General features: G+C 37.8%; 1 protein-coding gene and 1 non-coding gene across 11 annotated transcripts in view; one reads left to right on the top strand and one right to left on the bottom strand.

Moving 5' to 3' along the window:
• The window catches only part of NEK10 (NIMA related kinase 10), a 296,604-nt gene that overhangs the window by 105,595 nt on the left and 167,818 nt on the right, over positions 1-23,191 (bottom strand). For 9 of the 10 annotated variants that reach the window (XR_005218355.1, XR_005218356.1, XM_037846062.1 and 6 more), the window contains one exon: positions 337-466. Coding sequence is in view for 8 of the 10 variants with exons in the window: in XM_037846062.1 (XP_037701990.1) it covers positions 337-466 (130 nt within the window). In the remaining 2 variants the exon portion in view is untranslated. Of the gene's footprint in view, positions 1-336; positions 467-21,823; positions 22,376-23,191 lie in introns of those variants that run through there. The other variant, XM_037846107.1, reaches the window with a different exon arrangement.
• On the top strand, positions 4,586-4,692 carry LOC119510475. Its single transcript, XR_005211947.1, has one exon. It is a non-coding gene; the product is annotated as a U6 spliceosomal RNA (small nuclear RNA).

Below are 23,191 nucleotides of genomic sequence, written 5' to 3' on the forward strand. Positions count from 1 at the left end.
TATGTGGGACTGTGGGGAGCCCAAACTGCAATTAAAAATAAAAGACCAAAAGTAACTCTACATATTTATTTTCATAATTCTCTATGAAAAATGAAGAAAATTTTCGAGGAAAATGTGCCAAAGTACATGATCTATATTAGAAGGGGGGAAAATAAGCCAGCTCATGAGATAGTAAAAGAATGCCTGCTTTTAATTGACATTTTTGTAAAACTTGCAAATGCTCTGTTTAAGAAGAAAAGGAATGTGAACTCTGTGAAAAAAAAAAAAAAAAAAGAAAAGAAGAAAAGGAATGGCATTTTTAGCAACATGGATCTTTTGTTCCCCAACGTTGCTTACTTTAGTAGCCAGGGAGAGCATGTTGGTGCTGTAGAAGGGAGGATCCAGAGTTGCCATCTGATAAAGGATGCAGCCGGCTGCCCAGACATCAGCCTTCTCTCCATACGGCTCACTCTTCAGTACCTCAGGGCTGAATTAAAATGAGGACATTAACAGATACTAAGGAAGGGAGAATAAATCAGCCCAGAAAACAGACGCAATTTTCCACCTGTTATCTAAAGATAGGGGGAAAAAAAGATAGGAAAACTCTTGATCACTATTTCAATTAAACATATTAAAAAGTATCTTTGAAATCACCCAACCTCAGATGAATCAAGAAGCACAATCAAGCAGTTCCAGGTTAAACACTAAATATCAATGAATCATATAAACATTGCCTATTATGTGTCCAAGGAATTTATTTTTATTTCCAGAAACAACTCTCCTGCGGTCAATGGAACTGTTGTTGACTCCAGTTCTTACTACTCTGGAGATTTTATACATTCTCACCCTTGCCGTGGTCTCATGGTGGCAGTATTCATTTCCCACCCTTGCCTTTGATTTTGATTGTGTCTACTTGCTTTGGTCAAATGGGATGTGGAAATGACAGTGCACCATATCAGAGCCTCAGTCTTCAGAGGTATTGAGTGCTTCTATTTGTCCCTCTGGGAGCTTTTGCCCACCACCATGAGAAGAACATGTCCCACATAAATGCTGCTCTCCAGTCTGGGCCCAGAATAAGACCTGTGGAACAGATCTGCCCCCAGAAAATCCATAGACCTGCAGTCTGAAGGAGAACCAGCCCAGCTGATCCACAGACTGTGGGTGGGAGATTAAATGTCTACACCTGAATGTCACTGGGATTATGTGGTTATTTCTTAGCATTATTATGGCAAAAACTGATCATGCAGTCTCCCCACCTCCTCTGCTGTTCAACTTTAGCTTACAAATTAGAGGAAAAGTATATTTACATATGTTCCAAGAGATAACAGCATCTACCATGTTCACCTCTTCTGAAATTGCATTTGTAAACTTAAGTAGGATGCTGTCAGCCTTCAAATGAAATTAAGCTGTGAGGGTGTATGGGTTTGTCATTTTATTTTATTTACTTTATTTATTTTGTTTTATTTATGTGGAAGGAAGTCTCGCTCCCTTGGATATTTTACACACTCTCACATACGTACACACACACACACACCAAATTTAGAAGTGTGATCATTCAATTCAATACCATATACTTAGCACTGTCCTCAGCCCTCTAAATTAATTGAGTGGAAATTTAAAGTTAGGTTTGGTGGTGGATCAAGGTTTAAAGGAACTGATATATCAGTATTGAGACAGAGTATATATAATTTATACAGTACAGTATAAATCTGTATTGACTGTTAAGAATAATCAAGCAGTTGCTGTTCTGTGAGATTACTGAGGAGAATTACTGGCTTAAGATTTATATGTATTGCAGAGAAAAGAATGATTTCTAGGTCTCTCAGTTAAGTATCTTCATATTTGGTGAGTATTTTTTAGTTCAATAATATGGGAACAGCAGAATTGTGGATGAAATGTCTAGGAGCCTGTTCATTCTAAGGGTACAAAAAGTGTATCCTAATCATATTAACAAATGTCTTAATAAGATATAATATCCACTATAGAAAAAAACATCTTTGGCTATCCACAAATTAAATTTCTCATTTTTTAATCTACTATGAACTCAGAAGATTTATCTCCAAAAGTTCATAAAGCAGATGCTGTCAGTGCTCCACCCATAACCCCTCAGATTCCATTTCAATTTCCCATTCCTGGTGTGCTTTCATTCCCAATAGCCAGACTCTGTGCTTCTTTGGAGCACAGCTTTAGGCTGTTGGAACATATTTTGCCTTTTGGCATGGAGAACTGGAGGTCCTGGGAATTTATTTTCCCACTCTTAACCAATGACTGATGGGTTTGAAGGTATAAATACCCCAACACCCTCACCCCTATTGGAGACAACTTTGAGGTAAGACCCACACTATCTCTAGCACTATCCTCCAAAATTGAGCCAAACACCTGCAGTGGGACTTTGCTTGACATTACATGTTCACTTGGCCTCCTTCCCTTCCCTGTACCATATCCCCACTCTTCTACTGTTTTTTCCTGGGAAAATTGCCTAATAAATGACTTTTAAGCCTCATCTAAGGGTCTTATTCTGGGAAACCCAATCAAACTCTTTTTTAGTTTTTAGTTTAGACTCATAGAATGAATTTTAAACACCTATAATCAATACAAGGTCAATAATTCAGAATGATTAAGGAGCTTGTTGCCATAGGGCTTTGTAATTCATGACAGACTTATAGACCAATGGAACAGAATTGAGAGTTTGGAAATAAACTCACACATCAATGGTCAGTTGATCTTTGACAAGGGTTTCAAGTCCACTTAATGGGGAAAGAATACTCTCTTCAACAAATGTTGCTGGGAAAACAGGATACCCATACGTGATATAATTAAATTGAACCTCTACCTCACACCATATGCAAAAATTAACTCCAAATGGATCAATGATCCAAATATAAGAGCTAATACTCTAAAACCCTTAGATGAAAATATAGGGAAATATCTCCAGGAACTTGTATTAGGCAATGGATTCTTAGACTTTATACCAAAAGCAGAAGCAATGAAAGAAAAATAGATAAATGGGACTTAATCAAAATGTAAAGGTTTTGTGCATCAAAGAATATTATCAAGAATGTGAAAATACAATCCACGTAACAGGAGAAAATGTTTGCAAACAATATATCCAATAAGGATTTAATATCCAGAAGACTTTCAAAAATCCTACAACTCAACAACCAAAAGACAAAAAATCCAATCAAAATATGGGCAAAGGACTTGAATAGACATTTCTCTAAAGAAAATATAAAAATGGCCAATAAGCACATGAAAAGATGATCAACAAAATTAGCCATTAGGAAATGCAAATCAAAATCACAATGAGATACTACCTCACACCCACTAGAATGGCTACTGTTCCAGTTTGCTAATGCTGCCTTTTCGCAAAACACCAGAAATGCATCAGCTTTTATAAAGGGGGTTTATTTGGTTACAAAGTTACAGTCTTAAGGCCATAAAGTATCCAAGATAAGGCATCAATAATCACATACTGTGCTGGTTTGGATGTATTATGTTCCCCAAAATGCCATTATCTTTGATGCAATCTTGTGTGGGCAGACATATTCTTGTTGATTAGATTGTAATTCTTTGAGTGTTTCCATGGAGATGTGACCCACCCAACTGTAGGTGGTAACTGTGATAGATAATTTCCATGGAGGTGTGGCCGCACCCATTCAGTGTGGGCCTTGATGAGTTTACTAGAGCACTATATAAGCTCAGACAGAAGGAGTGAGCTTGCTACAGCCAAGAGGGACACTTTGAAAAATGTACAGGAGCTGAGAGAAGGACTTCCTGGGAGAAAGCCATTTTGAAACCAGAACTCGGGAACAGAGGCCAGCCACGTGCCTTCCCAGCTAACAGAGGATTTCCAGACGTCTGCCATCCTCCAGTGAAGGTACCTGATAGTTGATGCATCACCTTGGACACTTTATGGCCTCAAGACTGTAACTTTGTAACCAAATAAACCCCCTTTTATAAAAGCTAATCCATTTCTGGTATTTTGCATCCTGGCAGCATTAGCAAACCAGAACAGGTAACTTCACTGGAGGATGGCCAATGGTGTCCAGAAATCCTCTGTTAGATGAGAAGGCACGTGGCTGGCCTCTGTTCCAGAGTTCTGGTTTCAAAACTGCGTTCTCCCAGGATGTTCCCCTCTAGGCTGCTGCTTGTTCCTAGGTTGTGTTCTCCAAATGTCTCTGCAGCTCTCAACAGCCATCTTCAAAATATCTTTCTAAGTTGCAGCAAGCTCGCATAAAGTTTCACATGAAGTTTCACATAAAGTTTCCCATCTTGGCCACTCCTAAGCAAACAATTCAGTGGCATTAGTCACATTCTCAATTAAGGAGAGAGAGAGAGAGAGAGAGAGAGAGGGTGGGGAGAGAGAGAGAGGAAGAAGGAGGGAGGGGGGAGAGAGGGAAAGAGGGAGAGAGACTAAAGAGATAATGACAATTAAACATCATACATGATTCTGGAGTGGCTATAATAATGGAGTTCTCTGTATTATTCACAACTTTCTTGGAAGTTTTCAATTGGTTCAAAATAAGTTGTTAAAAACACTTTGTGTGTAAAAATATATTTTTCTCTCCTATACTAGTAACAGTGTCATCTTTGTTAAAACATTATCATGCTCACTTTATCAGCACATATTCTAAAACTGGAATGATAAAGAGAAGATCAGCATTTCCCTTCCAATAGGATAACAAGCAAATTCATGAGGCATTCCATATTTTTAGGTCTGCAAGATAATGGCAAAAGCAACTGTTCATAAGACTTTTAGTCTAGTTGATAAAGTTGTTTCTCATAGAGGTAAAGGCTAAAATTGTTGAAACCACTATACATGTGTATTAGAATTGAACTTAAGTAAATGGCTGGTGATGGTGGGAGCCAGGTTTCTCACTGCTGGAGTAGAAGACTAGAATGACCCATCTGGTAATGGATTAGAGTTGGAGACATCAGTGTGAACTCAGTTTGGGCTTAATGTACATACAGATTGTTACATATAGAAATATTTAAAGATATTTAAATACTTAAAAATATTTTAAGATTAAATATGTATATACGCATAGGTTACTATATATAGATTTCTCTGTCAGCTGAGAGGTCCTAGGTCATCCCAAGAGCAACGAGCACACCCAGTAGGTATACCTTGGTTTTTAATATTTTTAGTACTGTTTTCTAATAAAAGGAATCAGCATTCCTTGGAGTAAAGGCTGACTCTAGGACTTGAGCAGGAAACATACAAGATGAATCTGGAGTATCTTGTAGTGCCAAAAAGAAAGTACTCAAAGACAAGAACAAAAAGAAAACAAAACCCACAATGATGGGGATATGTCAAGGAGATTCTGTAGCCACCCTAAAGGTTTCCCAAGGACCAAAGGTGGAACAATTTGATCAAAACAATAAAGTTATATTGGATTATAACCCAAAGTATAAATACCTATGAGTTAATAAAGATATGAATAAATAACTGAACAGATAAATACAGGGGAGAATAAACAAATCTCCCATGCAGAAGAATTCCAAAAAATTTGTGTAGTTAATTGAGGTGGAGCATAACTCCCTAATCCTTAAGTGTGGGCTGTACACATTGACTTTCTTCCAAAGTGGACAGTATGGAAATGGAAAGAAAAGGATTAACTTTACAGTGGAGCAACCTGACAAACAGTACCTCAGCCAGCTGATCAAGGTTGACATCAACAGTGATGAGGCATGTACTCTTGAGAAGATGTGATGAGAATGGTACTTTACCTCTGTAGTCTTCCTTCCAAAAACACATTATCCCAATCTAATCATGAGACAAATATCAAAGCACTTAAAATTGAAGAAAAATCTACAAAATACCTGACCAGTGCTCCTCAAAATTATCACCAAAAACAAGGAAAGTCTAAGAAACTATCACAGCCAAGAAGAGCCTAAGGCAACATGACTTCAAATGTAATGTGATATCCTAGATTTGATATACTGGAACAGGAAAAGGACATTTGAGGAAAACTGAGAGAATATGAGTAAAGAATGAACTTTAGTTAATAAAAAATGTATCAGTATTGGTTCATTAATTGAGACAAATGTGAAATGCTGAATAAGAAGCTAATAACAGGGGGAACTGTGTATGGGGTGGGTTTATGGAACACTCTACTATCTTCACAATAATTTTGTAAATCTAAAATTGTTCCAAAAGTAAAAGTTTATTGAAAAAAGGCTTTTTGTTCTATTCTGATCATAACAGATTTTTTCCTCCCTCTTGATTTTGAGGGGTCTCTATGTGGAGATGTCAAGGCAGTAACCAGCTGAATATCTAGATCTAAGTTCACAAGACATCTGGGATAGAGACAATAATATATCAGGGAGATGTCAGCATAGAGAGGCATTTACAGTCATGAGGTAAATGATATAACCCTAGAGAGAAGGTGCAGGAGCTACAAGAAGAGGCACAGGACTCATTACTGAGGATTTCCAATATTTAGGAGTCAGATGGGGGAGGGGTAGAGCCTGAAAAAGGAAGAAGCACTCAGAGAAGCAGGGGGAAGGAAGTCTTTGAAAAAAGGGTTAAGAGGTTGACTATGGCTGCCGAGAAGGCAAATGCACTTAAGTGTTTAGTACATGGAGCTCACTGTTGGTCTTAGCAAGAGCAGTTTCAGTGTGATGGTGGGTATAGGAGATGAAGAGGCTTCAGCCATGTATTGACAATGCTGAATTTCACCCAAGCCCTGTGATCCTGGAAAACAGCAATGGTTAAAGAAATCTCCCCATCTTTCTGGGTTCCAGGAAAGGGTTTACTGCAAAGAAACACCCTTCCCCATAGGACTAAGAGAAGACTCAGACCAGACCCAGACCCTCCAAATTCCCATTTTTTGATCATAAATGATTAGCTGAACTGTTTTTATACACTGACCAATCTGAACAAAATAGATATTTTGTCTCGACCGAACTTCTGTTGTTTCCTTCCTTTTCCGTACCACCCTCTGTCTGAGCCAGCACACTCCTCTTTAACAGCCCCTCCCCAAAATAGGCTGACCTCAGGGTAAATAATTCTCTGATCTACTCTTGGATCTCAGTCACCTCCTCCCATTAATCCCATTCATCCCATCTCCCTACACCAGGTTCTTTTCAACCTGGTGCACTCCTCTCAGCCCTTTTCTGTCTGACCTTTGAGATGCTTGCAGATCTTAAGATTAGAGCAGTCTGAGCATTCTCTCTATCGCTTTAGTACCCTTCCCTTTCTTGTAATAATCCTTTTGAATAAAGTCTCTCCTTAACCAAGTCCAGATTTGTTTTTTATTTGACAGTTTGGATAATTCACTTAAGAAGCTTTGCTATGAAGAAGTATAGAGACAGGGAAACAGCCAGAGGAGAGGAAAATGGGGACTTTGGTTTGTTTTCAGGACAAAGATTCTACAGGTTTGAAGATTTAGGAGAAAGCCTCTGGAGTGGGTGGGACTGACAGGAACACATAGCCACATTTTCAGAAGGCAAACGGGAGAAACAGAGCCTTCAGGGAACAGCCAGGTTTCACCTAAATCCAGGAGGTGAAGTTAAGTTTCAGAGAAGAGGCAAGGAGGAGATGGCTGACCTGAGAGACGGAATTCCAGAAAGGAAGGAACGGGTGGTTGCTTGCAGCCAGTGGAGATGAGGCCCCAGGGAACATTGGGGCTGACAGCATTTCCATCCTTGCTGATAGGAGTGCCCTAGCTAGGCTGTTTACCCCAGCCTGTCCAGCTCCAGGCAGTCGTCTCTATGGCCACCAAAGCAACCTTTCCAAAATGCAAAGCTGATCACTTCACCAGGTCTGGAGAACCAGATTGTGCTCTGCCATTGCTCTTCCGAAATAACTAGTATAAGTCTCACCCATTAAAAAAACAACTAATAAATAATATAAAACCTTCCTTTGACCCCCCAATCCTCTGCAAAGTACAACTCTTTTCCTCTTTTTCATTTCCAAGCAAAGTCTCTGGAAAGAGTAGTCTTGTTGGTTGTCTACTTACTCATCTGTCATCCATTGTTCAACCCCACTGCAGTCCTGCTTCTGATCCCATCTATCTTACTTTTCCAGGGCTGCTATGTTAAGTACTACACAATGGGTTGTTTTAAAGAACAGGGACTTATTGTCTTATGGTTTTGGAGACTAGAAGTCCAAAATCAATGTCTTGACAAGACATGCTTTCTTCCAGGGTCTGTAACATTCTGATGCTGGCTTACAGGAATCCTTGTGGTTCCTTGGCTTCTATTTTGCCTCCATCACATGGTGATCCATCCTTGATCTCCTTTTGTGCCTTTCTCTGACTGCACTGAATTTCCTCTGCCTTATAAGGACTACAGTCATTTGGATTAAGGCCCAACCTGATTCAATTTGGCCTCTTGTATTAGATCCTATTCACATATGAGTCTACACCTTAACTAATAATAACATCTTTGAAGGTCCTATTTACAAACGGGTTTACACACACAGTAATGCAGATTTAGACTTGGACTTATCTTTTATGCATGACACAATTCAACCCCCACACCACTGTACCATTGAAACGGCTCTTCCTTAGAACACCAGTGCGTTACTAATTGCCTCGCTTGCTTTCAGTGACTTCCCTGCAGTTTTTGACATTGTCTACTGAGACTTACTTCTTGAAGCATTGCTACTTTTTTTCCATTCATTCAACACATACTAAGAAACTCCTAACTGCCAGGCATTTTTCTACTCTCTTGGAATACGTCAGTAGACAAAGACACTTGCCCTCACGGAGCTTACCTTCTAGTAAGGGGGTGGGAAAGACATACAACAAAACAATAAAATAATTAAAAAGTAAATTATATACTATTTGAGTAGGTGATAAATGCTACAGAAAATAGAAAACATTAGCAGAAAAGAGGTAGGGAGTGGAAGTGGGGAGGCAGATTGCAGTATTAGAAAAAGGTAATCTATTCTTCTCCCTCGAATCCCACACAATGATGCTTCAATGACTTTTTCCTTCATTCACTTGTTAAACGGTGCTTTTCCTTCTTCTCACTCTTCACTCTCTCCTTGGATAATTTCATTCACATCCAAGGCTTCCATTAAAACCATACACTGACAACTCAGAGATATAATCTCCCCTCCACACGGTCCTCAGGTACACACAAGTGTAGCTCAGCTTGGAGCAGGCCCTGTGAGAAGTTACTGACTCTTAGTTAGGGTTAAAATGCTGGGCTCTGTGAATGATTTACCTATTTTATAAGTCACAGCAGAGAATCCATCCCATGTCAACAACCCTTTCTCTTGAATTTCAAGAGCTGTCTTGGGAATAGAAAAGGGGTGGAGGCATCCCTGCAGGACAAAGGTAGAAGCTGCTGTGCCAGGCAGATAGCGCCAGGAAGCTATCTTAAATCCCAGCACCAGTTTTCTTCATAATTCCCAATAGGACCCATGATTGTCTTTGCCCCCACATTCCCTCCTGAGGCAAGCATTTCTTTTCACTTTTCTATCTTCATTTCTGCTGCCATTTGCACTTCAAAGCTAGTCACTGCAAGCAGTCCTTTGGCATGCACATGACATTTTCCCTAATCAGACAGACTCAGGGCTGACTCCTATGATTCCCTCTGAATCTTCCTAAGGTCAAGAGCCAATGTTTTCACATCACTTACTGTTTCATTTTTGCCCCTAATACCATCCACCATTTTCCAGCACGGGTGAACCACAGTTCAACTGAACCTTCCAAATGCTAGTAATTTCCCCAGAGAATAAAATTATATTATTTGATAGCTAGAATTTCATGAGAACTAGCTTATATATACCACTAATGAGCAGAAAGATACTAGGGGCTGAGGCAGATTCATTTGTGCAAGGGAATATGAAATTGGACAAGAAATTAAAAACTTGAAAGAAATTGAAAACTATCATTGAAATAGAATGTAATTGATAATATAATGATATAGCATCTTGGAAGTGGCATTTGGAGGCATCATAAAAGAAAATATTCCCTTACGCATTAGAAAATACTAATGAAAGAATCTTGAGGAGTTTGGGGCATAGAGAGGGCTAAATTGTTTGGAGACAAGTTTCTTTTATTGAAGTAATTCACCCAATAATATTTGCTTCATTGAGTAAAGATAGAAAAGGGATTTTTGCATCCCACTGTAATGTATTAATTCTGAGTCTATTAAAAAGTACATTTAGTTTTCAGGTACTGGCTATGAAACTTTCATCTCCCTAGACTGCCTTTAAAAAAATAGAAAGAGGACTAACTTGTTGTTAACTTAAAAAGAAACAAAAATTTAAATTTTAGGGTAATAGAAACCATCTGGTCAGGGACCACATAATACACTATTTACATAATCAAGGAGACAAAGGCCCATCTGAATTCATGAAGATAAAATCTGACCTAAGGGGACATAATTAAATCTATATGCCAATAACTATTATTTATTTAGACTGAAAAGCAGTTTGTAGCTCTATATTGAGATGATTCTCTGTAGAGCGTTAAATGGTCTTTAGCAATATCAGATGGGTAAAAACATGTGTATATATGTTGCCTGCATGCTTGTGTGCATGTTGTCACGTGCTTATGTATGGGTGCTAGAGATTGGTTAAATATTGCTGAGAAATGGTTCAAAAAAAAATCACAGCAGTGGGATGGGTGGTGATGAGAATTAATGGGGATAAGGGAACCTGGGAGAACCCAGAGACAATAAGAGTCTCAGTACTTCTTCTGGAAAGAGTGAGCAACACGATACTCAGATACTCTATGAGATAAGCAGAATTCATCAAAAAGGAACCTAGGCAGAATGGTGAATGCAGTCTAAAGATTTGTTCATCTCTTGACCATTTTTTACAAAGACTTATTTACTAAAAGTATACAAAGGCATTGTTAGACTATGGCCTGGCCCCACTAGAGCCACAGAAGGTAAAGGAGGTCCTTATCAGCACCATGGTATTCTCCACCAGGGGAGAGTAAAGAGTCTGAGATGGTGGAGAGACCTAAGGGGAGGTCACTACGGCTGTCCAGACAGGTGGGTGTGAGCCTCAAGTAAGGTGGTGGCCAAGGAAATGAGGAGAAGAGGAAATCCACAGGGCTCCTAGATGAATTGGCTGTGGGGAGGAGAAAAAGAGAAGGGGAAGACCCTGTATCCTCTAGGATCCCAAGTGTTTGGCTTGGGTGACTGGGGTGGATATCAATTCCATTAACATACATACAGGGGGAGCAGGTATGAGAGAAGAAACTAGATCAATTTGAGATATGTTAATCCATGCTTGTAAGATCCACAATTGGGGATATTCAAGGGATAATATCATTCTGGATGTCAACATTCTCTTAAAGCCTTATCCTTAGAGGCTCTGTCCATTGTCTGGCATCAAGAAAATGTTCTCACTTCACAGATGCCTTCTGCCTTTAAGCAGATAGATTTAAAAAAAAAAAAAAAAAAAAAAGCTGATAACAAAGCAGCTCTCTTAGTTCTAACACAAACTTCCCACAGAGAAAAACAGAGGGAGAAGGTGAGGCAAGATGGTGGTGCAGGAAGGTGTGGAATCTACATAATGCTATAGAGTAGCTACTAAATAGCCAGGAACTGTCTGGAACAACTGTTTGGGGAACATCTATGAACAGACACACATCGTACACCAGTTTGGAATGGGTTGAAAGGCCAAGGTCACAGTATAGAACTGTAAACAAAGCCCCCAAATTGTGGAGTTGGGTGTCTCATCCCCACTGGCATGGCAGGCTGAGTTGGAATACTTCCCTGTGGGAAAAAGAGGCGGTCTCTACTAGAAGCAAGGGAAGGTAGCTGAACCAAGCTCCAACTGCAGTTTTAATTAACAAATTTGAACTACTGACTATAAGCTATGAGCACAGATAAACCCAGAGCAAACAGGAAAGGAACTCTGAAGTCTCTTCCAGAAGAGAGGGGGTGGGGCTGATGGAGACATAAATAAATAAAAACAGAGGCTTTTGGAGTTGGCTGAGCTCAGAATACTGGAAAAGTGCTATGCCCCAAGAAAAGTGGCACAAAGAGCTGGGTACCAACTCTGGCTCTTGACTAGCGAAACTTGTGGGCTGGGGACTGGCTCTGAAAAGGGGATTTCTTTTTTTCCTTTTTAAAACTATTATAAGTAGCTCATTAGAAAAAGCCTCAGGTATTTTGAATTGTCATCACTGACCCAGGCAAGGGTGGAGTCAAGACAGGTCTAAAAGACAAAGTAAGGAGTCAAGTGAAGGAGATAATTCCCTAAAGGACATATCTTCAACAAGAAAAGGGCAGACAGGGCACAGCTCAAGTGGCAGCCATCCTTCAGAGAATTCAGACTCCAGGGGCTGAGGGAAAAAAAAAAGAAACAGCTTAAGTTTGATGTCTCCCTCAGCCTCTGTGTCAACCATGCCCCTGGCAGAGACCATGTCTGCTGAGAAGTAAAGACGCAACACTTCCTTATGCTAGTGGGGAGCTGTGGGCTGACAAGCATCACCTGCTGGGGAGGAGAGGAAAAGCACAGAGCCTAGAGGCCTCACAGGAAATTCTTACAACCTTCTTGGTCTCATCCTTAGGGAAACTTGATTCTGATTACACCCTCCTCCTGAGACCTGGACCTGTCTGCTCTGGAAAAATCTGATTGGGGTCAATCATATCTGGGTAGACCCTCCTCAAAAAAAAAAAAAAAAAAAAAAGAGAGAGAGAGAGAGAGAGAGAGAGATTCCATATGGGAAGGACAAAAACCAGAATAACAAGAGCTGAAAAATTCTGATCAGTTAAACAGGAGCTATGTTAGAGGTCAAGAATAAGTTGAACTGAACACCAAAGAACAGATAGAAAAGAAGCCAACCAACAAGAAAACCCTAGGTAAAAGAGTGAAAATGACCCCTTGAATACATTAATCAAGGAAACCAGATGCCTAGACACCAACAAAAAATTACAAGCCATGCTAGGAAAAACAAAGATGTGCCTCAGTATAAGGAACAAACTAACACTTCAAATGAGATATAGGAGTGTGAAACAACTAATTAAAGACATTCAAACAAACATGCTAAATCAATTCAAAAATCAAATCAATGAGCTGAGGGAAGATATGACAAAAGAGATGAAGGATATAAAGAAGACACTGGGGAAACATAAGGAAGAACACAAAAGTTTGAAAAAACAATTGGCAGAACTTATGGGAATGAAAGGCACAATGGAAGAGATGAAAAACAGAATGGAGACTTACAATAGCAGATTTCAAGAGGTAGAAGAAAAGATTAGTGAACTATAGTCCAGGACATCTGAAATCCTACACACAAAAGAATAGATAGGGAAAAGAAAGGAAAAAATATGAACAGGGTTTCAGGGAACTGAATGAAACATGAAACACATGAATGTACGTGTCATGGGTATCCCAGAAGAAGAAGAGAAGGGAAAAGGGGCAGAAAGAATAATGGATGAAATAATCACTGAAAATTTCCCATCTCCTAGGAAAGACATAAAATTACAGATCTAAGAAGTGCAGCATACCCCAAACAGAATAGATCTGAACAGATCTTTTCCAAGACACTTACTAATCAGATTATCAAATGTCAAAGATAAAGAGAGAATTCTGAAAATGGTAAGAGAAAAGCAATCCATCACATACAAGGGAAGTTCAATAAGGCTATGTGCAGATTCCCTAGCAGAAACCATAGAGGTGAGAAGGCAGTGGTATGATATATTTAAAATACCAAAAGAGAAAAACTGCCAACCAAGAATTCTATAGCTGGCAAAACTGTCCTTCAAAAATGACAGTGAATTTAAAATATTTTCAGACAAACAGACACTGAGAGAGTTTGTGAACAAGAGACCTGGTCTACAAGAAATAGTAAAGGGAACACTATAGGCAGATAAGAAAAGACAGGAAAGAGAGGTTTGGAGAAGAGTGTAGAAATGAAGACTATCGGTAAGGGTAAAAAGAGAAAAAAAAAGATATGACATATAAAATCCAAAAGACAAAATGGTAAATGAAATTAGTGCCTTTACAGTAATAACATTAAATGTTAATGGATTACAGTCCCCAATCAAAAGACATAGGCTGGCAGAATGGATTAAAAAACAGGACCCATCTATATGCTGTCTACAAGAGACTCACTTTAGACTCAAGAGAAAAAATAGGTTGAAAATGAAAGGATGGAAAAAGATATTTAATGCAAACAACCAGAAAAGAGCAGGGGTAGCTATACTTACATGAGACAAATTAGATTTCAAAAGTAAAACAATTAAAAGAGACAAAGAAGGGCATTATGTATTAATAAAAGGGACAATTCATCAAGAAGACAAAACAATCATAAATATTTATGTATCGAGCCAGGTGCCCCAGAATACATGAAGCATACACTGACAACGCTGAAGGGAGAAGACATTTCTACAATAATAGTTGGAGACTTCAATATACTGCTTTCATCAATGGATCAATAAGGAAACGTACAGAGGATCAATAAGGAAACAGAGATTTTGAATAGTACGTTAAAAGAATTAGACTTAACAGATATTTACAGAACATCCCACAACAGCAGTATACACATTTTTCTCAAGTACTCATGGATCATTCTCCAGGATAGACCGCATGTTGGGTCACAAAGCAAGTCTCAATGAATTTTAAAAGATTGAAATCATACAAAATACTTTCTTGGATCACAGTGGAATGATTTTGGAAATCAACAATAGGCAGAAGGCTAGAAAATTCACAAATACATGGAGGTTAAGCAACAAATTCTTAAACAACCAGTGGGCCAAGGAAGAAATTACAAGAGAAATCAGTAAATATCTTGAGGCAAATGAGAATGAAAACACAACATATCAAAATGTATGGGATGCAGAAAGGCAGTGCAAAGAAGGAAATTTATTGCCATAAATGCCAAAAGTAAAAAATAAGAAAGAGCAAAAATTGAGGAATTAACTGTTCACCTGGAGAGACTAGAGAAAGAGCAGCAAACTAACCCCAAAGCAAAAGAAGGAAAGAAGTAACAAAGATTAGAGCAGAAATAAATGAAATTGAGAACATTAAAACAATAAAGAGAATCAACAAAACCAGAAGTTGGTTCTCTGAGAAAATCAATAAAATCAATGGCCTTAGCTAGGTTGATAAAAAAAAAAAAAAGAAGAGAGAGAAAGAGAATAAATAAAATAAGAAATACGAGAGGGAACATAACTGCTGACCCTGCATAAATAAAGAATACAATGAGAGTATACTATGAGCAACTATATGCTAATAACTAGACAATGTAGATGAAATGGACAACTTCCTAGAAAAGCATGAAGTACCAACATTTATTCGAGAAGACATCAGATGACCTCAACAAACCAATCACAAGTAAAGAGATTGAAACTGTCATCAAAAAGTTATCCCCAACAAAAGTCCAGAACCAGATGACTTCATATGTGGATACTACCAGACATTCAAGAAAGAATTAGTACCACCAATCCTGCTCAAACTCTTCAAAAAAACTGAAGAGGAGGGAAAGCTACCTAACTCATTCTATGAAGCCAACATCATCCTAGTACCAAAGCCAAACAAAGATACTACAAGAAAAGTAAATTTCAGAACAGTCTATTTAATGAACGTAGATGCAAAAATCCTCAACAAAATACTCACAAATCAAATCCAGCAGAACATTAAAAGAATTATACACCATGACCAAGTGGGATTTATTCCAGGTATGCAAGGCTATTTCAACAAAAGAAAATCAATTAATATAATACACCACATCAATAAATCAAAGGGGAAAATCACATGATCATCTTGATTGAGGCAGAAAATGCATTTGACAAAATTCGATATCCTTTCTTGATGAAAACACTTCAAAGGATATAAATAGAAGGGAACTTCCTCAACATGATAAAGGGAATATATGAAAAAGCCACAGCTAACATCATACTCAATGAGGAAAGACTGGAAACTTTCCATCTAAGATCAGGAAAGAAGACAAGTATGCCCACACTGTCACCATTGTTATTCAATGTTGTGCTGGAAGTTCTAGCTAGAGCAATTAGGCAAGAAGAAATAAAAGGCATCCAATATGGAAAGAAAGAAGTAAAACTTTCACTGTTTGCAGATGACATGATACTATATGTAGAAAATCCAGAAAAATCTACAGCAAAGCTATTACAGCTAATAAATGAGTACAGCAAAGTGGCAGGACACAAGATCAACACACAAAAATCAGTAGTGTTTCTATACACTAGTAATTTCCTCTGGGGTGGAAATCAAGAAAAAAATTCCATTTACAATGGCAATCAAAAGAATTAAATATTTAGGAGTAATTTTAACCAAGGCCGCAAAAGATCTATACACAGTAAACTACAAAAAATTGTTAAACGATATCAAAGAAGACCCAAATAAATGGAAGGATATACCGTGTTAATGGATTGGAAGACTAAATATAATTAAGATGTCAATTTTACCCAAATTGATTTATAGATTCAATGCAATACCAATTAAAATCCCAACAACACTTTGCAGAAAACCAATAACCAAATTTATTTGGAAGGGCAGGGTGCCTTGAATAGCTAAAAATATCTTGGGAAAGAGGAATGAAGTGAGATATGACACTACCTGACTTTAAAGCGTATTACAAAGCTACAGTGGTCAAAACAACATGGTACTGGCATAGAGAGGGATATACTGACCACTGGAATTGAATTGATTGTTCAGAAATAGACCCTGTCATTTACAGACAATTGATCTTTGATAAGGCAGTCAAGTCATCTCAACTGGGACAGAGCTGCCTCTTCAATAAATGGTGCTTGGAGAACTGGATATTCATATCCAAAAAAAAGAGGTCTCCTATCTTACACCTTATACAAAACTTAACTCAAAATGGGTCAAAATGCTAAACATTAGAGCTAAAAACATAAAACTACTAAAGAACATGTAGGGAAATAGGAGGTTGGTTTCCTAGACCTTACACCCAAAGCATGAGTAATGAAAGAAGAAATAGATAAATGGGATCTCCTCAAAATTGAACACTTTTGTGCATCAAAGGACTTTGTTAGAAAAGTAAAAAGGCAGCCTATGCAATGCAAGAGAATATCTGGAAACCACCTATCAGTTAAGGGCTTAATATCCAGAATATATAAAAAAATCCTACAACTCAACAACAAAAAGACAAACAACTCAATCTAAAAATGGGCAAAAGAAATGGACACTTTTCCAAAGAGGAAATACAAATGGCTAAAAACATATGAAATGATACACAACTTCACTGGCCATTAGGGAAATGCAAATCAAAACCACAATGAGATATCATCTCATACCTACTAGAATGGCCACTATAAAAAAAAAAAAAAAAAAAAAAAAAAAAAAAAAACAGAAAACTACAAGTGCTGAAGAGAATGTAGAAAAAGAGGCATACTTTTTCACTGTTGGTAGGAATGTACAATGCACCACTGTGTTGAAAACGGTATGCTATATGGAAAAAATACAATCAATGCAAATCAGAGTCTATAGTTAACAGTAACATTGTAATATAGCTCCATGAAATGTAACAAAGGCAATATACAAAAGCTAAATGTCAATAAGAGGGGAATATAGGGAGGGGTAAGGGATTCTTGGTGGTAATGGTGTATCTCCTTTTTATTTTATTTTATTTATTTTTTACTCTTCATTTTTTTCCTCTTTTTTTGAAGAAATGGAAATGTCCTCATATAGATTGTGATGGTGAATGCATAACTATGTGATTATACCAAGAACCATTGACTGTTTACTTAGGATGGATTGTATGGTGTGTGGATAAAACTGTTCAAAAAATAAATAGAAAGATACAAGTGTTGGAGAAAACATGGAGACTGATGAACCCATTCACTGTTGGTAGGGAAATAGAATGCAGCCCATCTGGAGGACAGTGTGGTGGATCCACAAGAGGCTAAGTATAGAGTTGTCATGATCATGAAACCCTGTTATTGGGTATATACTTGGAAGAACTGAAAGCAGGGACATGAATAGGCATTTGTACACTGGTGTTTATGCGGCAGTATTCACAATTTGCAATGGATGGAGGTTGCCTAAGGATACATCGACTGATGAATGGAATGACAAAATATGGTGTATGCATACAGTGGAATATTCAGCAGCTGCAATAAGGAATGAAGTTGTGAGGCATGAACTAGGTGAATGAAACTTGAGGACAGTATGCTGAATGAAATAAGCCAGAAACAAAAAGACAAATATTATAATGCCTCACTAATATGGACTAAATATAACTCTGAGAATTGAATTTGACAGCATATGTTATCAGGGAAAGGCTTATTGTAGTTTCCTAGATCGTAAACTCTTACAGCAGTCACATCTATTCCTGAGTTGTTATGATTATTTCTAAATTCTGAGATGCTGAGCTCTTTGTGTATAACCTGGTCATTCCCTAGAACTTTAGGCATCTATGTGACACCTGAGACTCAGAGCTAGAGTGCTGCAGCTTTGAAAGCCAGTATTTTCCCCAAACAGCAGCTGTTAAAAAAGCTGAAATAGATATCAGACTTCAATTACAGATATGAATAGAGTTGATCTATTTAGAACTAAAGTAAATCAGACTAAAGGGTAAAGGACAACATTGATAATTTTAAAACCTCAATTTCTGTGTGAGAGCAAAGGAAGATTTGCTTATTTAGTGCAAAATTTATATTTTCTGTAGCACACTCTCTAATTTAACTTGTATGGTCAGTTTATTCAAACACCATAATTACATGGAAACTTGAATAGGGAGTAAGATCATTTTGGTTTGTATAGGTTAGTGTGGTGCCCCTATATATCCCAGAGTATTTGAGCAGAGAATAAAAAAGCATTTGTAAAGCCCCCTACTTGGGACATGACTCCGAAGGGTGTAAATCTCCCTGGCAAGATGGGACATGACTCCTGGAGATGAGCCTGGACCTGGCATCATAAGACTGAGAAAGCCTTTTGGACCAAAAGTGGAAAGAGAAATGAAACAAAATATGTTTCAGTGGGTTAGAGATTTCAAAATAGTCAAGAGGTCATTCTGGAGGTTATTCTCATACATTATATAGTTATCCCTTTTTAGTTTTTAGTGTATTAGAATAGCTAGAAGGAAATATTGGAAACTGTTGAACTGTGATCCAGCAGCCTTGATTCTTGAAGATGACTGTATAGCTATATAGTTTTTATGTTGTGACTGTGTAATTGTGAAAATCTTGCAACTGACACTTCCTTTATCCAGTATGGACAGATGAGTGAGAAAATAAAGACAAAAAATAAATAAATAATAGGGGGAGATAAGGGATATGGTATGTTTGGGGTGTTTTCGTTATTTTTATTCTTATTTGTATTTTTTTTTGGAGTAATGAAATGTTTGAAAATTGATTGTGGATGATGAATGTACAACTATATGATGATACCGTGAACCACTTATTGTACAATTTGCATGATTTTCTGGTATGTGAATATATCTCAATAAAGTTGCATTAAAAAAAAGACAGAACACATTCAAGAATCATGCAATAATATGTTGTGCCACTGAAAGAAACTGTCAACACAGCCCCAGTGAAATCAGTGATTAAAAGTTGTTTCAAATATAAGCAGCATCAATGAAATGTTAAATCCAGGCCCAATTTTTATAGCAATTAGCATATCTTTTCTGTAAACATTTTAGTTAAATAACAATCAAACTGGCTTCTGAGCCTTATTAGTCTCACAGGTAGAGGTGAGCCATGACTGATTTCTAGATGCCAAACCCTCTCATTGGGTCACTACCTCCTGCAGTTGGGTTTAGGAAGATACATAATTCAGACCCTTAAGAACATTTTATGAACCAAAATGATAAGCCTATCCAGTTGGAAGAGTAGTTAATATACTTTTCCTGAATGAGTGGTAGATGACTATCAAAACCAAAATGGCCCATGTTTCATAGATTAATGTAATACTTCTTAAGCTAAGGAAGCATTTTATATATAATATACATAAAGCTCAGGGCAGTAAAAAGCAGAATACACTGACACTATCTTATGCAAACCTGGACCTGTGATTCTGGCATGGCTGTCAAGCTGCCTTTAATTGAGTTGTTGTTTTAACTGGAAATGAAAAGTCAAATTATACTCAATTTTCTTCTCTCCACTAGGATCAATGGACATTGCCCAGATGGCACAATTGATTTCAGATCATTTTATGTGACAACACAATTTATTTAGAATCTGTTCAAGAGATAATATATGTGCAAGTACTGTGAAATACTAAGTGCTATACAAATGCAAAGTGGCATTACTATTATATTGAGAGATCTGTCAGCTTTCATGGAGACTGTGACAATGAATGGGTTAGAAAAAAACAGGCAGCACAATGGTCATGGTAGTAAAGATAGGACTGCCACATTCCTGAATTATGAGGAGGTCCAAGTGGACATTCAGACAAATATTTGACCTTTGACCTATTCGAGTTAAAGTCAGATAGGCCAAGGATTTTTACTACCCTAGGTGGAAAAAAGTTGGTAATGGACACAGTAGTCTCAGGCTGTCTTTACGTTCCAACAGGTCCAGTTTTGGAAAATTATGTGTGACCTCAAAACACTCTCTTGCTCTGTCCCACCCATGACAACTTCCACCTGATCTCTGTCCCTTCATAACAACCCCCTTCTGGTATTTTCATCCCTTTCATCTCCAAGCAATACTACTCTTTAACACCTGCACCAAATTCTCTACTATTTGGTGATACATTGTCTTACCAAGCCAGCCCCTAAAGATGGCCTGGCACCAAATTCTAAAAGCAACTACAGCCTGTATCTTTCCTTAGATAATCATTCTTTTATTATTCAACAAATGTTTATTGAGCACCTACTGTGTGCCAGGCACTGTTGTAGGTATTGGGGATACAGAAGTAAATAAAAGGCACAAAAATCCCTGGTCTCATAGAGTTTCCTTTCTAGTTAAGGAAACAATTAACATACAAGTAAACAAATGAATAAAGTTCATTAAGTGCTATGAAAAACATAGACTGGGTTAAAAATAAAGTTTATGTCATGAATTGGCACTTAACTTTCTGTGGCCTCAAGCAGGCCATTTGACCATTGGGTTTCAATTTCCCCATCTCTATAATAAAGAGAGATGATTCATATCCATTAAATAAAGATTAAAAACATCCTAAAGACAGATATTTACACAGTTCTAAAATAAACATTAAATTTGCTTTTCAGTATGACTTGAACATTGAGGACTGAGTCAACATTGTGTTGAAAATTAGACTGCATTCTAACTCAAAAACAAATTTGTGAACATGTAAACAAGTTTTGATGACACGTTACTTTTGTACAACATTAAATGCTATTTTGTTTAAGACTTTTTAACAAAATAAACTATTTTTATTAAAAGATGCCTGTTTTAGCTTGCTAATGCTGCCGAAATGCAAAACACCAGAAATGAATTGGCTTTTATAAAAGGGGGTTTATTTGGTCACACAGTTACAGTCTTAAGGCCATAAAGTGTCCAAGGTAAATCATCAACAATCGGGTACCTTCACTGGAGAATGGCCAGTGGTGTCCGGAAAACCTCAGTTAGCTGGGAAAGCACATGGCTGGCATCTTCTCCAAAGTTCTGGTTTCAAAATGGCTTTCTCCCAGGACATTCCTCTCTAGGCTACAGTTCCTCAAAAATGTCACTCTTAGTTGCACTTGGGATATTTGTCCTCTCTCAGCTTCTCTGGAGCAAGAGTCTGCTTTCAATGGCAGTCTCCAAAGTGTCTCTCATCTGCAGCTCCTGTGCTTTCTTCAAAGTGTCCCACTTGGCTGTAGCTCCTCTTCAGAATGTCACTCACAGCTGCACTGAGTTCCTTCTGTTTGTCAGCTCATTTATATGACTCCACTGATCAAGGCCCACCCTGAATGGGTGGGGCCACGCCTCCATGAAAATATCTCATCAGTTATCACCTACAGTTGGGTGGGGCACATTTCCATGCAAACAACCTAATCCAAAGTTTCCAACTTAATCCCCACTAATACATCTGCCCCACAAGAGTGCATCAAAGAATATAGCTTTTTCTGGGGGACATAATACATTCAAACCAGCACAATGCCTATCACATATTTCAGTCACTGCTAAGAAATGACTCTATTTAATTGTGGATGTCTTAGACATAATCACCATTGTGTTTTCTCATAAAACACTGGATGAACAGATCCTAAGTCTGTAATTGTATGTACAGCTGAAGAAGAAAAGAAATGCATTTCTCTTTCATGTTTGAAACAGAAGTCCCATTACTCTGAATATATGAAAAACCTCTGGCCATGGCCTTTGGCAGTTTTCTCACGATTAATTTCATTCTGTCTCTCCAGTCCCTAAAGGAAACCATTTGCTAAGCCAACTCAAACAAAGCTATCAATAAACATCACACACAGTTCAGTGTGGTTTGAAGGACACTAAGAACCTTCTTTCACCCAAAATATCTTCAAGGAATCCAAAGTTTGCTCTCTCAGAAACAGCAATGGATTCTTTTCTATTAAGCACTGTGGGTATTCTTGGGAAGAAGACAAGGAGAAAAATGGGGAGAAAGGATTAAAACATAGAGAATCCAGGGCCAGAGTATGGTTGATGATAACTGTGGGTTGATGATGCACTAAAGACAATGGCCTGGTATAATATTGAGTTCAAGGCCACACATGAAGTGCCTCTATAATAATTTTCCTAAAATTAGAGTATAGGATGAAAAAGAATAGGGCAACAAAGAAGGATGAGATTTCAGAGAGCAAGGGTGGAGGAATGGGGAGGCAAAGACTAAGTCACATTTTATTAAAACTTGTCCTAACTTTCTGAAACTCTGACATGACCAAAAACTCTGCTCTATAGAATTTTGCTTTGCTTTGCTGACATTCTGGTTTGGCATAATTTGTTATTGTCTCTATTAAACTGACTAAAAATCAAGGTTAAAAAAAAAAGCAATTGTCCAGTTTATGACTCCTAGGTTTCTGACTTTAAACTTAAGGCACAAGGGTTCACTTTTACTACCATTTTACCTGTACTAAATTGAAAATAGTTCTCCTGTAAGCAAGGAGTTAAATGGGCTACCTCAACTTCCCTTAGCTTATTCAAGTCATTAAAATGCAAAGCAGGCAGCTTTTACTTTGTTTAGAAATATCATCCTCCAAACTTCCCATATTTCTAACTCCCTACACCACTGAAATTATCTTAACAATCTCTGAACATACATAAAAGTAATGCCTTCTCTCTTTCAGTATAATAGCTACAGATTTCAAACCAGAAAGAATTAAAGCAACTTATTCAGTTCCAGATTTTTTGTGTTCCATTTAGGAATTAACTGTTATCTCTGTAGTCC

Source organism: Choloepus didactylus, chromosome 1, assembly GCF_015220235.1.
Source record: "Choloepus didactylus isolate mChoDid1 chromosome 1, mChoDid1.pri, whole genome shotgun sequence".
In the NCBI taxonomy this organism is placed as follows: Eukaryota; Metazoa; Chordata; class Mammalia; order Pilosa; family Megalonychidae; genus Choloepus; species Choloepus didactylus.